This window comes from Cheilinus undulatus, linkage group 17 (genome assembly GCF_018320785.1).
Source record: "Cheilinus undulatus linkage group 17, ASM1832078v1, whole genome shotgun sequence".
Taxonomy (NCBI): domain Eukaryota; kingdom Metazoa; phylum Chordata; class Actinopteri; order Labriformes; family Labridae; genus Cheilinus; species Cheilinus undulatus.
In genome coordinates, this window is record NC_054881.1 from 4,059,065 (window position 1) to 4,079,157 (window position 20,093).

The following is a 20,093-nucleotide window of genomic DNA, read 5'->3' on the forward strand; positions in this document are numbered from 1 at the left end:
CCAAGGAGCCTTTGGTTTTTGCTTCATTCATGTAGTTTTTATGGGGGCCATACTGTCAATGATGTGACCCACTGTACAGTTGAAATTGTCCATCATGTCACTGCATGATGACATGATGGTGGATTATGACTCATATATTGTTGAATGAACATATGGGATGTATTCTCACCAATAAAACGCTGATTTACACTTCTGACCACATTGTCATTTTTGGTTATTATGACTATGAAGATTCTCAACAATTCTCAACAATTAAAAAAAAATATCTCACTGCGATTGTTTTCTCTCATATTGTAAATTTGGTATGAACTGCATTGAAGGGAGGGATGATTTTGTCTTTCTTAGTTTTAAGAAGACAAACATTTACAAAAACAGGAAAGCAGGAATTTCTGCAAATTTTTCTAGAAAAATGTTGACACTTGAATGTTTGCAGGATGTGTAGAGAATAAAACCCTTGCCTTAAAAAATTATTAAACTGGTATTTCAAACACATTTCAGGTCAAAGAGAGAGTGAACCTTCTGTGGATTTAAAATTGCTGTAGTATATATTACATTTTAATCTGAATCTCAAATCAAACTCCCAAATGATTACAAATAAAATTGTCAAATTACTTTAAAAAATACCACAAAAAAAAAAAAAATTAAAGAATATTTTCCCAAAAAGATTCAAATCAACTTCTCAAAGAATTACAAATATATTAACAAATATTCATGAAACACTTAAATATCTCATATCAAATTGCCCAAAATTTACAAATATATATCTGACATTTTCATGAAAATATCTTAAAGTTTAAATGCTTATTCCCCCGGAAGTTAAAATCTAATCTCCAAAAATCTCCAAATAAATGTTAAAATTTTTCATAAAAAATACTCAAAAATTTCAGAGCAAATTTCCCCATAACATTCAAATCAATTCCTTAAAGATTTACAAGTAAATCATAAATATTCATGAAAACACTTAAATATCTCAAAGCAAATTTTCCCGAAAAGTTGGAATGAAATAGTAGAGATTTTATGTCCAAGGTGCTACTGGTCTGTTACAGTAGGGGGCGCTACAGCAAAACCATGAAATTAACATTTAAATCTGTCGAGAAGCAGACCCTGATCATACATGTGAAATCTGAAAGCAATCGGATGTGTAATATGGGAGTTACACCTACTTCCTGTCTGATGGCGAAGGATCAAAATGGCCACTGGGGCATCTGTTAAGGAATCATGTCAATGTTGGGACAGATATTGAGGACTTCAGGTCAAAATCAGAGCATGATAGGGCCAACACAGTCAGAGGAATACAGAAATGACCCATTTGCACCAGTTCCTGCTGGCAGTAGAGGGCGCTATGATGAGGTGTCTGCATATGGTGTGGTACTGTTGTGTAGTTTTGACAATTATTGAATCAACTCCCCTAAAGTTACATCGGTTTTCAGTAAATAATTAAAAAAAAGAGAAGGCATTATTTTGGGCCCTTACTAGGGCCACACCTCCTGGTGAAAAGACCTGAATTTGATAACTTAAGGTGTCCATCTTGTCTAGTTTGAGGAAAAATCAGTCTGGGGTCAAGCAGATAAGTCCCCTTGGACTAGTTCGATCAGATGGGAGGGCTACAAATGCACCCAAGTTCGCCAAAATAGGGGCAAAAATAGCTTTGATCTCACTTCCTGTGCATTTTAGAGGATGGCACCAAGAGGATTTTTCATAGGTCTAGTCATGACACATATGTGTACCGATTTACAAAATCCTAGATTCAACCTCCTTTGGAGGCTGATTGTAGCACAAGTTTACTTTTAGAAACTTAATTTAGAGTAAACTCATAAACAACATAAGAAATAATAAGGCTAAATTAACTCAGAAGACTCTAAACTCGAAAAGAGGAAGAAACAAACTGATATCAATATTCAAACTCAGGAGACTCAATTAAGGTTACTCAAAATTCTTGTATTAAGAATTTGAACAAAAGTAAATACAAAAATAAAATATTCACAATAACAAAAAATACCAAGAGTCTTTTTTAAGCACTTTCTTTCAATGGGATAAATTAGAATTTCATTTAAACACTTTGTTAGGTTTCAGTTCATCAATGAAAGAAAAAGAAATACTTAAAAGTCCTTGGGTTTTTTTTTTCAAAAGTCAACTTAAATAGGTATGAGGGAAAACGGGTTCATCTGTCCTACCAGCCTGGTAGGTACACGTTGGGTGAGGGGGGCGATGATGATGATGAAGACGATGATAATGATGATGATTATGGGTGAGGGGAATGGGGATGATGATTGTCCTTGGTTTAGCTCACCATCCAAACTCCGGGGGGGGGGAAACCTGGCCTGGTAACAGGACCAGAACAAAAGTTTAAGACATTTTTTTCCCCACATAACTTTAACATTAACTTAAATGTATGCACACATGTGCTTTCATAACAAAATATATTTCTTTAAAGCACTTTAACAACCCATGCTGTTAATTAGTCACAATCATCTACAGCTGCAGAATGTCGCTTACCAATTCACGTTGTCTATAATCTTTAAAGCGGTCCTTCTAGTTATTTAAAAGTTGTTTAAAACAGGAGTTTGATTCAGCAGTAGGTCTAATGATGTTGTAAAGTTTGTTTGATCAAAGTTGGATCAGGCTTTTCGGTGCGTGCGTCCTCTCAGCGTCTCTCCGCGTCTGTGTCTTACTTCCTGTTTAAAAATACTGCATGTGTGCTACGATTGGCTGTAGCGTCGCCCGAGATTTAAAACGGGATAAAACGAGATTTGACATTTTCCGCTGTATAATAATGGCATTTGATTATTAAAAGCGTCACAAATAATTGATTACAATTTAAACATCTTTGTCCAAAATTTACAATACATAATTTAAACACATTATTCACAAGGTTTATTCTTTTAACCTTTTCACCTTTTAATTCCTTTGTAAAAAACAAATAAATATTAATCTGGTCATTTTGTGACCTGGGTTACACTGATGTTTTGAAATATTGTGCCATTGAGCCATTAGGCCACGCCCCCTAATAAAATCACATGGTTGATATGAGTGCCCAACAACGGTTATGCATATGAAATTTGGTGATTGTACGACGCTGATAAGGCAATGAAAACACTACTTCCTGTTTTTTTGACATTTGAGGCATGGCCATGGCGACAGGGTTAGAGGCGGGTCCACGAAGCTTGTATTGGCAAGCTTCGTGGACCTTTTCCACTTCCTGTACGTATTTTTAAAAGAGAGTATATTGGTTTTTTTGTTTGTCTTGGCTTGATAATTTTGTGTACCAATTTTCATGCACATTGCTGAAAGTTTGCGGAGGGACCCCCAAAAAAGGACGGTTGAGGCTTCTGAGGGGCCATTTTTGGAGTGAGGTTAATGGAACCACCAGAATATGAAATTTGTCACCAGGATCTAATAAGCCACCAAATTTGGTGAGTTTGGGAGCATGATAAGGCCAAACAAATGCAAAAGTTGTGACAGAAAAACAATAATTCCTAGGGCTCTTGCACTGGTCAGTACTCGGGCCCTAATAAAGGGTTAAATTAATGGAAAAGGTGTAGGCTGAAGCTCCAGCTTATTATGCCTATCCCCTTTCTACTAAATCTCTTCAGCTAGGCTGCTCATAGATTACATGCTTAGTTACATTATAACCTTCTGAACAAACCAGCGACTTTCAAGAATCTTACAAGGTCAATGGTTAGGTCAAAGAAAAGAAAGTCCCACAGCAATAATCCAGTCTGATTATTTTCACAATTCTTCATCACCTGATCTTTGTGTTTTTGAACATTTTGTTTTTAAACATTTTTCTAAATAAGGAAAGTGAAGAGTACATTTCTAAATCCTGGTCCCAGCTGTTCCCCAGGTTCAGCCCTCTAACAGAAACACATCTCTGCTTTATATTTGTTCCTGTCTTGGTTTTTTATGAAAACCTCTGAGTTCATATGGACTCTGTCTGACTTTTAACAGCCTCTGAATACAGCAGCACACTCACTTATTATTGACTTTGTACGTTAGCTGAGCTGTTTTCAAAGAAACTAAATCATTACATATAAGAGCATTTTAATTAATGAACTGTTTGTTGGTTCAAAGAAATTAGATGGTGTTAAAATTCTTAGAGATCTTTTCCGTAACATAGGATTAGTGTTGGTTTAATATGTTAGCCCGTATCTCTACACAGTAGGTCATATATGGAAGTACCAGAAAACAGTAAAGTCCATTTAATGATTTCTGATTGAGGACATTCTCTGTCTTGTAAAGTATTGCGATGGTTTTTGACATTTTAGTTTAAACATGATTTATATGAGGCTTCCAACAAAGTTTGTTATCAGTGACAAGGTTATAATAGTTTTGGATTTTTCAAAAGTTTTAATTTTTATTTTGTTTTCATTTTCTTTTTTTTAATTTCAGTTTGATTTTAATTAGTTTTCACTGCTGGCTTGTTTGTTTAGTTTAGTTTTTATTTTGCAAAAATGCTTCGTTTCAGTTTCGTTTTTTTAGTTTTAGTGTTAGTTTTAGTTTTTTTGGATAGATGTCAGGGCTGAGGAACATCATACCTTTTAAAAAAGACATATTCAAGCAGGCTACTATTCACTTTTAATTATTTATTTTAAGATGATGTGTGAATACAACTCCAGACATAAAACTACCACTGTATGAAGTCTTGACCAATCAATTCAGGCAATTTTACACTTCCCAGACTGGTGTCAGGGGTCAGGCTGATAAAGGGAAAAGAGTCCATGACAGTGGAGGAAGATGGTGAACTAGCACTAGGGGGGTGATGGTTATGCTGGAGATTTTGATCTAAGAGATTTTACCTTATCAACAAAGAAAGAAAGAAACTTGTTGCAGTCGTCTTCCGTAAAGCATGGTACGGTAGATGGCCGTGGTGAAACAATATTATTGATTGTGTCAAATAAAACTTTTGGATGTCTTCTTGTGGAAGCAATCAAGCTAGAAAAGTAAACATTTCTTGCTTCCTGTACAGGCAAATTAAAAAAAATCCGCAGATCTTTAAGATAAAGGCAATGTACCTCTAGCCCAGTGGATTTCCAAAGCCGTTTAGACCTACGACATTGCACAGAAAAAGTTGAGAGTGTGGAACTATTGACACTGGCACTAGGACCCGGGGGACGTCAATAGTAGTGGAACTGGTCAGAGGTGGGAGTGGAAAAAAATAACCAGTCTTATCAATGAAACAAATATCTTTTTTAAATCATTCATGTAGTATACAGCCCTCTTAAAAATGTAAATCTGTTTTGTAAAAAAAAAAAAAAAAAAAAATTAAAATGGGTAAAAATTTGAAAAATGGGTTAATAATGGCAAAAAATGGTGGAAAAGGTGGTAAAATTGGATCTTAAAAGTAGCAGAAATGGCAAAAATAATGGAAGTTGAGTTACAGTGGCATAAATGGGCATAAATAGTGGTAAAAGGGAAGTAGAAAGTGGCTGAAAAGGCTTTAAATTGGCAAAAAGGGTGGAAATCTGGTGAAATGGGAAAAATAATTGATATAAACTGGACAAAACAGTGCTAACTGAGAAAGAAAAAAATAGGCTTTCAGCTTAAATAGAGCGTTACTGATTCAAATATCTGTGAACTACTAATAACAGCATGTGAAGCTGTCACTGATCAGACGTGTTGAACCCTCAGGTTGTATTACAGCACACACAATAACATTGTGGCTGTGCATTTCTTTGTAAATGTTGTCATTTCTACCTCAGATGCTATAACAGGTCTAAAACACATTCTACACAGATCACAGTCCCTCTCCTCTGAATCACAGATTTCCTACTGAATCACACTAAAGCAAACACTTTCATTACAATGATTTTTCTCTCTATTTCTACCACCTCAGTCTTGAGTGAGAAAACTATACTGTCATCCTTCCTCTTCCTTTCTGTGTTCTTGCTCTGTGGAAGCTCCGCCCCTCTTCCTGTTTCAGCTCACTGCAAACAGAGACAGACTGTTACTCTGCCCTGAAGAGACACTCACACCGACAGAGAGAGCTCCGCAACAAAACCAGCACCACTTCCACTGAGAGAGGACAGCAGGAGGGAGTACTGGGAGTACTGGTGCTACTAGTGCTACTGGGATGCTGGGAATACTTCCACTTCAACCAGGTACTGAATCCACCAAATGAAGCAGACTTTAAAAGAACTCAGAACCAAAGAAAGAGGAACTTTTGGGGACAGGGAGTGGCTTCCTGTTTGTCTGCAACGTCTCCAGCTTCACTTAAAAAAAAATGGCATCCAAGTTAGAGGAGGATCTGAGCTGTCCGGTCTGCCTGGACATCTTTAAAGATCCTGTAACGTTGTCCTGCAACCACAGCTTCTGTAGAGAATGTTTGGAGAAGAGCTGGAAGGAGAAGGAGGACAAGGAGTGTCCCATCTGTAAGAGGAGACACTCAAAGGATTTTAATCCTAACTTTGCTTTAAAGAATCTGTGTGAGACTTTTCTGCAGGAGAGAGAACAGAGAGCTTCAGAGGATCTCTGCAGTCTGCATCAGGAGACGCTCAAACTCTTCTGTCTGGACCATCAGGAGCTGGTGTGTCTCGTCTGCAGAGATTCAGAAAAGCTTGCTGAGCACCGATTCAGACCCATCGATGAAGCTGTTCAACAACACAAGAAGAACCTTGAGGAAACTCTGCAGCCCTTAAAGAAGAAGTTAGAGGCTCTTAAAGACGTTAAAGTGAAGTTTGATCAAACAGAAGCTCACATGGAGGTCCAGGCCCGACACACAGAGAGGCAGATTAAGGAGCAGTTCAAGAAGCTTCATCACTTTCTAGCAGAGGAAGAGGAGGCCAGGCTGCGTGCACTGAGGGAGGAAGAGGAGCAGAAGAGGCAGAGGATGAAGGAGCAGATGGAGGCTCTGAGAGCACAGATAGCAGATCTTTCACAGACAGTCAGAGCCACAGAGGACCAGCTGACGGCCCAAGACGTCTCCTTCCTGAAAAACTACAAGGCTGCAGTGGAGAGAGTCCAGCAGCGCCCCCTGCTGGAGGAGCCACAGCTGCCCTCAGGAGCTCTGATAGACCAGGCCAAACACCTGGGCAACCTGGCCTTCAAGATCTGGACCAAGATGAAGGACGTGGTCTCCTACACACCCATCATTCTAGACCCAAATGCTGCTGGTTTATACCTCATCCTGTCTGATGATCTGACCACTGTCAGAGGAGGAGAGAGACAGCAGCTTCCTGATAATCCAGAGAGGATTGAAGATTACTGCTCTGTCCTGGGCTCTGAGGGTTTTAACTCAGGGACTCACAGCTGGGACGTCGAGGTCAGAGACAGTACATACTGGTACCTGGGAGTGTTTCCAGAGTCTGCTGAGAGGAAGGGAAACATATGGTCAAGAGTTTGGGCAGTCGTGCTCTGTGGTGGTAACTACTACACACACTCACCATCACATCCAGTCACTGTTCTCTCAGTGCAGACAAAACCAAAGAGGATCCGAGTGAATCTGGACTGTAACAGAGGAGAGCTGTCGTTCTCTGATCCTGATACTAACACACTCATACACTCCTTCACACACACTTTCACTGACAGGATGCTTCCATTCTTTTTTAACGGGTCTATCTCCTCACTGCAGATTCTCCCAGAGAAGATCTCTGTGAGCGTGGAACCAAACTAAACAAACATGATGTTATGATGGCATTTGATCCAGTCACTTCTGATATTTGACGACAGAAACTTTCCTTTCATGGTTTACAGTCAACAAATCTGTGACGGATCAAAAGTTAGGCCTCATCTGATTACAGTTCGTCAAACACCACACCAGCACCACCATGAACAGGACCGCCTACACACATTTATAGATTTTTAATTTTAATGACATGATAGAAAGTCCACTTACTTTACTCTCCTTTTAAAGTGAAACCCAAAATGTTGACACTAGGGTTGCACTGAAAATTCGGCCACTGAAAATTTTTGGCAGAAAGACTTTTATCACCGAAACAACGACGCCGAAACACAACGTTGTGATTACGCAAGCAAAAACTGCAGCCAGCATGGGCTTGGATCAGTGGTTCTCAAACAGGGGTATGCGTATGTGAAGGCACTCCAGAGGCTTTTAAAATATATGCTGGCTATATTAAAAAAATCGCGCCTTTCTTTGCACATCAGGAGGGACACGATTGCGAGTATATTACTAATTCTAAAATCACATTTGTGCTGCGAACGTCTGCGGTGTGTTTTCTCTCTCCTCTGATAAACAGTGATTTTTATTGGAGTGGAAGATAAAAGGAGGGTTGTCCCTCTCCGTCCTTCACTCCATACGTAGCGTGGTACTTTTACACACAGCCAGAAGGTCAGTGCCATTTAGTTTCACTGTTTCATTCACTGTGCCAGCCAAGTTTGTAAGAGGAGGGACTGACTTTTCATTCACTGTGTCAAAAATGATCAATAATAGTAATAAGGGAGGGCACAGCTGAGGCTCGCGGTGAGAGGAGTTAACTCCCTACAGCACACAGACTGGCTCACCTGTTTGTGTTCCAGACTGGTCAGAGGAGTCATTTCAGTGAGCTGGTTGATCCAGAGTATTTATAAGCCGTATGTCTGAGGTCAGAGGAGACTGTGTTGGTAAGTATTTCACTGGAATAAAGTCCTGTTAGTTTAGAAACAGCTCCAGTTGTGTGAGTAGTGCATTTGCGCCCATATGAACATGTCTGGCGATCTGCTGCCTGTCTCCCTCTCTACCAGGCTACATGAGGCAAAAACACAAGAACTGACTACAGACAGATATGAGAGGAGGAAAAACATCAGGTGGTGTTAGAGAAGAGGACGTTTTTGTTCCTCTGTCTACCTTAAAGATCGGCACCACCACCATGTGCACTCATCGGAGCGAAACTTAAACATCCGCAGCAATGTCGCGCTGCGAAATGATGTTGCAGGTGTGGAAGCTTGCACTGATTCGCTACAGGTTCGAAATGTTAATATTTTGTGTGAATAATTTGCACGAAAAAAAATTGCGTCTGGAGTGTAAGGACCTTAAGTTTATGAAGTGGAGTTTATATTTTGTAGGCTCTTAAATTTAATCACCCTAAAACCTCCTGAGTCTCCCCATGGCAGAATGGTTTGACCCACACATGCCTGTCAATCACTGTATTCACAATCTCTCCATTCATTAAAAGGTTCATGATTTATTTTTTGTGAAGAAATGCTGATCTATAACTAAGTTCATGATTTCAGTTTGAGAAGAGGTCTTTATTATGATCTCAAAAAGGGGCACTAAGCTGCCTTTTTTATAATTAGTTAATTTTTTACAGGGTTTAAGTTTTTTTCTAGCTTTTTATTTCCAAATTGTTCCAGAGAGACCGCTGCAGCTGAGCAGAGTTTTACTACTGATGATTTTAAATGGTTTTATGCCTTTCCAGTCACTGTTTTCAATACATTAATTTGAATTCCCACATTTAGTGATGAGAAGATGTGCCACGAATTCAGTCATGCATTTTTAACATTTAACTTTTTTGAAAAAAAAAAAAAAATCTAATGTTGGTATTTTGAAAGTGTTTATCAGTTACAAAGTTTGATAAATCAGACGGCTGTCACAGCACTTTTTAATGTCTTTCTTTTTGGCCAAAAAGCTTTGTGCTGTTTAGGGGGTACTTTGCTGAAAAAATACTTCAAAGGGGGTACACGACTGAAAAACGTTGAGAACCACTGATTTAATGTATACATGAGTGGAGTCAAGTTAAACATTTTATTTTGTATTTTATTTTATTTTATATTGTGCATTGTTGGAATATCAGTAATTAATAAATATTTTAATAATTTTGTAATTGATTTATCCTTTGAAGCATTAATATTGATTTATGTAATTGCAATTGATTTTAGTGAGGTTAGTACACAGTCATAGCCATAAATGCAACGGTACTAATAATTGGCATAATCATTTGTTTCGGTGTTTCGGCTTTCAGCTGTCGTTTCCTTATTTTCGGTTTTTGGTTTCAGCCAAGAATTTTCATTTCGGTGCATCCCTAGTTGACACGTATACCAACAACTTTGTTTCCTGTTATCATTACTATGGAGAATCTGTAAACTGCTTTGGTGATGTTATGTCATGTGACTGACCTGTTGCAAATCAACCTAATCAATCAACCCTTTGATTAGTTTCTAAATGCTCCTCCAGCTGTTTCTCATTAGCACCACTTACTCTAACAGCTTTTTGTTTCCCTGTCCCTGCTTTTTTGAGATTTTTCTCTGCCATCAAATTCAAAATGAGCTAAAATATTTTTCATGAAATGTTAAAATGTCTCTGATCATCTGATATGTTGTTTATGTTCTACTGTGAATAAAATATGGCTTTGTGAGGTTTGACAATCATTCAATTCGGTTTTTATTTGTAACATTTTACACATTGTCCCAACTTTTTTGGAACATTTGATTCAAAAACAGAAATGAGGTGGAAAAAAGCCATCGAACGCCTGAAGACATTTTCAGTGGTGTCAGGATTGACTGTAAATATTAGAAATGTGACCTGTTTGCTTTAAAAGACAAACCAAATGATCCTAGAAATCTGTGGTAATGGTGTAAAAGATGTGGTTTCATATCTGGGCATTAAAATATGTCAAAATCTAAAGGAACAGGTTCATATGAGTCTTGATCCTTTAATTCAAAAGGTGAAAAAGAAATGTGATGTTTGGTTGTTCAGAGATTTATCTTTAAATGGACGTATTTGACTTTCTAAAAGTGAAGGGCTTTCACCACTGGTGTACCCAGCTATGGTTCTGGATGTTCCACAAGAAGTTATAAAACAGACTGACAGGAAACTTTTCAGCTTTGGATGGAAAAATAAACCCCATTATTCAAAAAAAAAGATGTATTATGTATTTCATACTGTGAAGGGGTCTAAATGTGTTAGACTTTGGTACATCCAATACAATCTTTAAAGTCAACTGGATTAAAGGATCTATAAAAGAGAAAGACAAATGATGGTTCATTATTCCAGAACTTTAGTTTGAAAAGGTCGGTGGTGTTGAATTTTTGTCGCATTTTAATTTTGATGTGAATAAGATTCCTGTCAATCTGTCCAACTTCCACAGACGAGCTTTATTATCCTGGTTAATCATTTACAAACACAACTTCTCTCTACACTGACCTTTGACCTGGGACAATAAAGACATTATATATAAATATAAGGCCTTGTTTTTGAAGCAGTGGATGTTAGTCTAAAAATCAGAGACACCAAAGAAGAAGAAGATGATCTGTTCCTGTTACATAGAGGATTAAAAATCATTCCTGATCTCCAGATTCTTCTTCATGAAAAAATCTGACTGGTTTCTGTGTTCCTGCTCTGAAGAAGCTCCGCCCCCTCACCTGCCTTGTCTCACACCAACCATAAAACAGACTGTTACTTTGACCTGAAGAGAGACTCACTCTGGCAGAGAGAGCTCTGCACCAAAACCAGCACCACTTCCACTGAGAGACGACAGCTAGAGGGATACTGGGAGTACTGGGAATACTGGGATACTGGGAATACTTCCACTTTAACCAGGTACTGAATCCACCAACTTAAGCAGACTTTAAAAAAACTCAGAACCAAAGAAAGAGGAACTTTCAGGGACGGAGAGTGGCTTCCTGTTTGTCTGCAGCGTCTCCAGCTTCACTCCAGACAAAATGGCGTCCGAATTAGAGGAGGATCTGAGCTGTCCGGTCTGTCTGGACATCTTTAAGGATCCGATCATCCTGTCCTGCAGCCACAGCTTGTGTAGAGAGTGTGTGGGGAAGGAGTGTCCCTTCTGTAAGAGGAGACACTCAAAGCGATTATTAAGTCCTAACGTTGCTTTAAAGAATCTGTGTGAGACTTTTCTGCGGAAAAGAAAACGGAGAGCTTCAGAGGATCTCTGCAGTCTGCATCAGAAGATGCTCAAACTCTTCTGTCTGGACCATCAGGAGCCGGTGTGTCTCGTCTGCAGAGATTCAGAAAAACATGCTGAGCACCGATTCAGACCCATCCATGAAGCTGTTCAACAACACAAGAAGAACCTTGAGGAAACTCTGCAGCCCTTAAAGAGGAAGTTAGAGGCTCTTGGAGATGTTAAAGTGAAGTTTGATCAAACAGAAACTCACATGGAGGTCCAGGCCCGACACACAGAGAGGCAGATTAAGGAGCAGTTCAAGAAGCTTCATCACTTTCTAGCAGAGGAAGAGGAGGCCAGGCTGCGTGCACTGAGGGAGGAAGAGGAGCAGAAGAGGCAGAGGATGAAGGAGCAGATGGAGGCTCTGAGAGCACAGATAGCAGATCTTTCACAGACAGTCAGAGCCACAGAGGACCAGCTGAGGGCCCAAGACATCTCCTTCCTGAAAAACTACAAGGCTGCAGTGGAGAGAGTCCAGCAGCGCCCCCTGCTGGAGGAGCCACAGCTGCCCTCAGGAGCTCTGATAGGCCAGGCCAAACACCTGGGCAACCTGGCCTTCAAGATCTGGACCAAGATGAAGGATGTGGTCTCCTACACACCCGTCATTTTAGACCCAAACACTGCTGCATCCGGATTCATCCTGTCTGATGATCTGACTGCTGTGAGACAAGGAGAGGAGGAGCAGCTTCCTGATAATCCAGAGAGGATTTATGGTGACTTTTGTGTCCTGGGCTCTGAGGGTTTTAACTCAGGGACTCACAGTTGGGACGTCGAGGTCAAAGAAAACAGACATTGGTACCTGGGAGTGTTTGAAGAGTCTACTGAGAGGAAGGCAGACACATGGTCTGGAGTTTGGGCAGTAGAGTTCTATCGTGGTGAATACGGTACACTTTCACCATCATATCCAGACACTTATCCCTCAGTTCAGACAGAACCAAAGAGGATCCGAGTGAATCTGGACTGTAACAGAGGAGAGCTGTCGTTCTCTGATCCTGATACTAACACACTCATATACTCCTTCACACACACTTTCACTGACAGGATGCTTCCATTCTTTTGTAGCGGGGATTTCTCCCCACTGCAGATTCTCCCAGAGAAGATCTCTTTGAGCGTGGAACCAAACTAAACAAACATGATGTTATGATGGCATTTGATCCAGTCACTTCTGATATTTGACTACAGAAACTTTCCTTTCATGGTTTACAGTCAACAAATCTGTGATGGATCTATGATGGACATGTTTACTAAGCCACAAACAGAAAAGCTCACAATTGCTGTGTTGTAATTGTGGGCTGTTAGATTTCATGCTGCTCATTTTTTACAAGAAGTTTGTGGCAAATTCATGACACTTGTTTGAAGAGAAGAAGTCAGTGGGGGTTGATCTGGGGGGATTGATCCATTGATCACCTGTAGAGAACAGGTAGCGGCTATTATTTGACTTTTCATGGATGATTTCTGAGATGTGCTGCTGTCTCAGCACTTTCATTTCTTTATTGTAGCTGCTAAGTGTATATTTGTAGACTTCTGAATGGATCTGAACTTTGTTCTTTGGCCGTTGACGTTCAGCCTTTCTCTGAGATCTTTTTAGCATCCTCAGCCTTTCCCCATTTCTCCAAGGAGCCTTTGGTGTTTGCTTCATTTGTTGAGAGAATCCACATTCTGCTGTTATTAAATGACTTTCCTGAAGCTGAAATGACAGTACCATGGCTTAATGCTCCTTTATTGAGGCTTGTTAAACATTTATCCTAAGGTGATATAACAGAGTATGACATGTCTGAAATCTGCCCTAGCAACAGGCCGGTTTATTTTTGTTGTTGTTTTTTGTTCTGTGGCAGTGGAAGGGTGTGCAAAGGTTATCCACTTATAAAAAAAAAAAAAACATTCATAATGTAGACAAGTGGAGGTGAAACCACAAGAGACCTTTTGGTGAACTTCTAAGCACAGCAAGGAGGTTTTTGCTTTGGGTGAACTTCTTTGACCTCGGCAGGTGACCTTTTGGATGAACTTTGAGTTCCACTAAACTACAGTGACCTTCTAAATTCTAAACTTAGATTCAACATAGGGTTTTCCCTAAAGTCTGCTTTCTAAGATGACTTTTCTTGGACGTCACAGTGTGGGTGGAGACCTAGCGTACCTAATAAAAAGGCCTCAGATTTCCTGTCCGGGCTCTCGTGCAGAGTCCAACCATAGGCTCAGATTGGCATGTACCTGTTCTTGGGTCCTGAGACCTTCTGTGGGTGATCGGTGATAACTCCTATGGGTGAACAAACCAGTTCAGGGTGGTTACTACTTGTGAGTGGAAAGGAAACCCCTCTACAAAAGAGGGTATGAATAGAAGCTAACAAGTACTACCCAACGGCTATTAAAAGTCAGGGAGACCCATGCTGGTATTTTGATCACTGAAGGTAGCATCAGCCGATTAGAGTAAACAGTTTCTATGGTCCAATGGAGAACTACATTTAACCAAAAGATATCTTTTGTGGTTTCAACTCCATTTTGAATTTTTGGTACTTATATTCTCATGTTAAACCAATATGTTTTGTTTTTTGCTTTAAAATTTACATGTAAATCCTTTTCATTCATGTAATCATTGAAATTTTCATATAATCCATTTTTTCTTTGCTGTTGATGCCTGTACTCCTCAATGAAATTTGCTGAGTCTAATCAACTCAGGTTTGATTTTTGAATTTCTGGAGTATTTTTGGTACATATTTTTGCCGAGGCTTTGTCAAAATAAAAAGGGTTTTAAACCCCCAAATTTAGTTCTTGTTTTTTTCTGTCAACAAAACTTCTGGACTAGACTAAACTAACAAACCAGCAGGATAAACTGATTAACACTAAACTGAAATTGAACAAAGAAAGTGAAAAATTAACTCCTGAAAAATCTAAAACTATTACAACTTTGCTCTGAATATCTAAGTATGCGCTGCATGTCTCCACTGTTAATATGTTTGATGATCCTTAATAAAGGCTGAGAAATATGCTGCATTTATTGAGATGGTACGGCTCCCTTCATTTTAGTCTGTTGTTGTAAGGCTTCAATGACACATTTTAAAATGTAAGGAAAGTCTAGGGAATGTTATGACTACTGTTCTCTTTATTATTTCTGAATATACAGCAATGTTTCACAAAAAAAGAGAATTAACATGTATGGTTATTTTAATAGAAGTGCTGTAAAAATGTAAGTTTGTGTCATGACTGGACAACAAAAAGAATTTGTTAGCCATGATATCCAGAGTCAGAGGATGAGAAAGAAATTTGAAAAAAAAATGGACCTGCATTCTTGGGATTGTCTGAAATTCACCAGACAAAAAAAAAGACAAAATTTCTTATGAAATTTTAAAAATAGTGCAAATCTTGTCTTGTGAGTTTGGTATCTTGTCACACATCTATTATCAGTACCAAGTATATAGAGTGGTTTTAAGTACATAGTCATACTGGTATGAGAGGTTTAGATCATGAAGGAAACCAGTAAGTGGACAGACTGGCCCAAGCCAGGCCTAAAGTGGCTAAACTTGCACTAATTCTTCCATTAGAGTGGAGGGACAAACATGCATTCACCAAAGTTCCATCTGATCATGCCTCACTGATGGTTCCAGAGGAGCCCGAGGGATTAGGACATGTAGGAGATGAGAAGATCTGTAGGTGTCTGAAGTAGAAGTAGATCCACATTCCTAACCTAAAAACATACACCACAGAAACACGGTCGGGGTGTGTGTCAGACTTCCACCATCATGACACGTTTCTTTACACTTCATAAGCCGTGTGGATTCTGAGAGCCTCGGGGACCCGAGTCTGACTAGGCGAAGCCCTGACTACCATTGGACTTTGCCTTAAAAGTTACAATTCTATACAAACCAACATTTCTGACCTAAATAAGAGAGTTAATGAGAGTTTTACCTCTCAGAAAGACGAAGGAATCCTACCACAAACCCGCTGATAGAGATACGGCAGGGTCTCTTATTATTATTGTCAGTAGTTGTACCCAGACTTACTTGTTCAAAGCAGCTTTAACTAACACAAAGTTTTATTTATTTTATACAATGTTGTTAAAGGAATTGGTATGGTTCATGAGTCTTGTTTATTGTATACAGATTGAGGTGCATTGATAGAACATTCTGCTGATTAAGCTACAGGACAGGACAGCAGATTGTCTTTGAAAAAGCAGAAACATTTCTGAAGCAGAAATGTACTGGAGGTCAGGATCTCTGCATCTCTTTGATAAATGCTACTATCTATTTAGAAGTCATTACTGGTAACTGTAGCACATGTGATCTTACATGCTGCATGTCTCTTACTGAATCTTCCCTTGATAAGATTTCCTGATGGGTTTCTTCAAGTGTTAACTCAATTTTATGTTTGAACTAGAAAAGCACTCAGAGAGCGCAGATCTCCGCCATTTGCCCTGTCTCCAATCGTAAAGAATCCTTTAAAAAATTCCTGGATCCAGACGGTGATCCAGATCACTCCCAAAATCTAATCAGTTCTTCCTTATACCATTTCTGACATTTCCTGAAAATTTCATCAAAATCTGTCCACAGCTTTTTGAGTTATGTTGCTAACAACCTAACTAACTAGCTAAGAAACCCTGCCGATGACAAAATGTCCTTGGTGGAGGTAATAAAATGATTGTAGTAGATTAAAATGCAAAGAAGAATTGTTGTTTTTATACGTTCACTTTTTGACCATAAAAAGAGACAATGTGCCCTGTAGGTGAACAGATTTAGGACAGCCCCACCTAAGAAAATTTTCACCAGCCGCTACTGACTGAAACCATTCATCACAATCTGTTTTATTTGAACACGAGTGCTTCTTATTCAGAAAATCTCAGCTCCCCTCAAACACTTCTACATGCTTGTTAGGCGTCTTGCCTCTAACAATATGGCGGACACGCTGACGTATGGCGGCAGAGGGCAAACACAGCCAATGAGGCGTCTACGTAGATCCTGCTGCTCCCTTCTTATTGTTGTTAGTCATGTAAACTGTGTTACTTCACATTAATCAGAAGGTTTTAATCTAGCTGGAAAAGAAATCAAGTGCTGTCAACCAGCAGATAACACAACATTTGATTCAAAAACAGAAATGAGGTGGAAAAAAGCCATCGAACGCCTGAAGACATTTTCAGTGGTGTCAGGATTGACTGTAAATATTAGAAATGTGACCTGTTTGCTTTAAAAGACAAACCAAATGATCCTAGAAATCTGTGGTAATGGTATAAAAGATGTGGTTTCATATCTGGGCATTAAAATATGTCAAAATCTAAAGGAACAGGTTCATATGAATCCTGACCCTTTGATTCAAAAAGTGACAAAGAAATGTGATGGTTGGTTGTTCGGAGAATTATTTTTAAACCTTTGCATTGTAATTTTGATGTGAATAAGATTCAATCTGTCCAACTTCCACAGGCAAGCTTTATTATCCTGGTTAATCATTTACGAACACAACTTCTCTCTACACTGACCTTTAACCTGGAGCAATAAAGACATTAGATATAAAAATAAGGCTTTGTTTTTGAAGCAGTGGATGTTAGTGTAAAAATCAGAGACACCAAAAAAGAAGAAGATGATCTGTTCCTGTTACATAGAGGATTAAAAATCATTCCTGATCTCCAGATTCTGCTTCATGAAGAATTCAGACTGGTTTCTGTGTTCCTGCTCTGAGGAAGCTCCGCCCCCTCACCTGCCTCATCTCACACCAACCATAAAACAGCCTGTTACTTTGACCTGAAGAGAGACGCTCACTCTGACAGAGAGAGCTCTGCACCAAAACCAGCACCACTTCCACTGAGAGAGGACAGCAGGAGGGAGTACTGGGAGCACTGGTTCTACTGGGACACTGGGAATACTTCCACTTTAACCAGGTACTGAATCCACCAACTGAAGCAGACTTTAAAAGAACTCAGAACCAAAGAGAAAGGAACTTTCAGGGATAGGGAGTGGCTTCCTGTTTGTCTGCAGCGTCTCCAGCTTCACTCCAGACAAAATGGCGTCCAAGTTAGAGGAGGATCTGAGCTGTCCAGTCTGCCTGGACATCTTTAAAGATCCCATCATCCTGTCCTGCAACCGCAGCATATGCAGAGAGTGTGTGGAGAAGGAGTGTCCCATCTGTAAGAGGAGACACTCAAAGCGATTATTACCTCCTAACTCTGCTTTAAAGAATCTGTGTGAGACTTTTCTGCAGAAAAGAAAACGGAGAGCTTCAGAGGATCTCTGCAGTCTGCATCAGAAGAAGCTAAAACTCTTATGTCTGGACCATCAGAAGCCGGTGTGTGTCGTCTGCAGAGATTCAGAAAAACACGCTGAGCATCGATTCAGACCCATCGATGAAGCTGTTCAACAACACAAGAAGAAACTTGAGGAAACTCTGCAGCCCTTAAAGAAGAAGTTAGAGGCTCTTAAATACGTTAAAGTGATGTTTGATCAAACAGAAGCTCACATGGAGGTCCAGGCCCGACACACAGAGAGGCAGATTAAGGAGCAGTTCAAGAAGCTTCATCACTTTCTAGCAGAGGAAGAGGAGGCCAGGCTGCGAGCACTGAGGGAGGAAGAGGAGCAGAAGAGGCAGAGGATGAAGGAGCAGATGGAGGCTCTGAGAGCACAGATAGCAGATCTTTCACAGACAGTCAGAGCCACAGAGGACCAGCTGACGGCCCAAGACGTCTCCTTCCTGAAAAACTACAAGGCTGCAGTGGAGAGAGTCCAGCAGCGCCCCCTGCTGGAGGAGACACAGCTGCCCTCAGGAGCTCTGATAGACCAGGCCAAACACCTGGGCAACCTGGCCTTCAAGATCTGGACCAAGATGAAGGATATGGTCTCCTACATGCCCGTCATTCTAGACCCAAACACTGCTGGATCAAGACTCATCCTGTCTGATGATCTGACCACTGTGAGAGGAGGAGAGAGACAGCAGCTTCCTGATAATCCAGAGAGAATTGGTGGCTATGGCTTTGCCCTGGGCTCTGAGGGCTTTAACTCAGGGACTCACAGCTGGGACATCGAGGTCAGAGACAGTACATACTGGACCCTGGGAGTGTTTCCAGAGTCTGCTGAGAGGAAGGGAATGATATGGTCTACAGTTTGGGGAGTAGGGTTCTGTGGTGGTGAATACCACACACGCTCACCATCACGTCTATGGACTGTTCTCTCAGTGCAGACAGAACCAAAGAGGATCCGAGTGAACCTGGACTGTAACAGAGGAGAGCTGTCGTTCTCTGATCCTGATACTAACACACTCATACACTCCTTCACACACACTTTCACTGACAGCATGCTTCCATTCTTTAATATTTGGTCTAACTCCTCACTGCAGATTCTCCCAGAGAAGATCTCTGTGAGCGTGGAACCAAACTAAACAAACATGATGTTATGATGGCATTTGATCCAGTCACTTCTGATATTTGACTACAGAAACTTTCCTTTCATGGTTTACAGTCAACAAATCTATGATGGATCTATGATGGACATGTTTACTAAGCCACAAACAGAAAAGCTCACAATTGCTGTGTTGTAATTGTAGGCTGTTAGATTTCATGCTGCTCATTTTTTACAAGAAGTTTGTGGCAAATTCATGACACTTGTTTGAAGAGATGTGCTGCTGTCTCAGCACTTTCATTTCTTTATTGTAGCTGCTAAGTGTATGTTTGGAGACTTCTGAATGGATCTGAACTTTGTTCTTTGGCCGTTGACGTTCAGCCTTTCTCTGAGATCTTTTTAGCATCCTCAGCCTTTCCCCATTTCTCCAAGGAGCCTTTGGTGTTTGCTTCATTTTTTGAGAGAATCCACATTCTGCTGTTATTAAATGGCTTTGCTGAAGCTGAAATATGTTTTGTTGTTGCTCTAAATTTGACTTTTAAGTCCTTTTTCTTTTATGTAATCATTTAAATGTTCATATAATCCATTTTTTCTTTGCTGTTGATGCCTGTACTCCTCAATGAAATTTGCTGAGTCTAATCAACTCAGGTTTGATTTCTGAATTTCTGGAGTATTTTTGGTACATATTTTTGCTGAAGCTTTGTCAAAATAAAAAGGGTTTTAAACCCCAATTTTAGTTCTTGGTTGGATTTTGTCAACAAAACTCAATAATCTCAGATAAGTGTTCATAAAGGTTGTTCTCTGGTACCGGTGTTTTGTTCTGCTTAAGGTCCATTTACACCCCTCCCCTCCTCATCCTACTCCAGCAGAGAAAGTCAAACTAAAGTGTCTGGAGAAAACGGTGAAAATGGAGGATTGGAGATGTAGATAAATGTCAACCTAGAATCAA

General features: G+C 39.9%; 3 protein-coding genes across 3 annotated transcripts; all 3 read left to right on the top strand.

Annotated features, from left to right (window-relative positions):
• The first annotated feature begins 5,958 nt into the window (after window positions 1-5,958).
• On the top strand, window positions 5,959-9,436 carry LOC121524855 (nuclear factor 7, brain-like). Its single transcript, XM_041810386.1, has one exon. It carries the CDS (start codon window positions 6,221-6,223, stop codon window positions 7,607-7,609), a length of 1,389 nt encoding a protein of 462 aa, XP_041666320.1. The 5' UTR covers window positions 5,959-6,220; the 3' UTR covers window positions 7,610-9,436.
• Window positions 9,437-9,741: 305 nt separating this feature from the next.
• Window positions 9,742-14,822, top strand: LOC121525373 (nuclear factor 7, brain-like). Its single transcript, XM_041811351.1, has one exon. It carries the CDS (start codon window positions 11,593-11,595, stop codon window positions 12,958-12,960), a length of 1,368 nt encoding a protein of 455 aa, XP_041667285.1. The 5' UTR covers window positions 9,742-11,592; the 3' UTR covers window positions 12,961-14,822.
• A 2,994-nt stretch (window positions 14,823-17,816) lies between these two features.
• Window positions 17,817-19,184, top strand: LOC121525221 (nuclear factor 7, brain-like). The gene has a single exon (XM_041811089.1). The coding sequence runs from the start codon at window positions 17,817-17,819 to the stop codon at window positions 19,182-19,184; it is 1,368 nt and encodes a 455-aa protein (XP_041667023.1).
• Window positions 19,185-20,093: the final 909 nt, after the last annotated feature.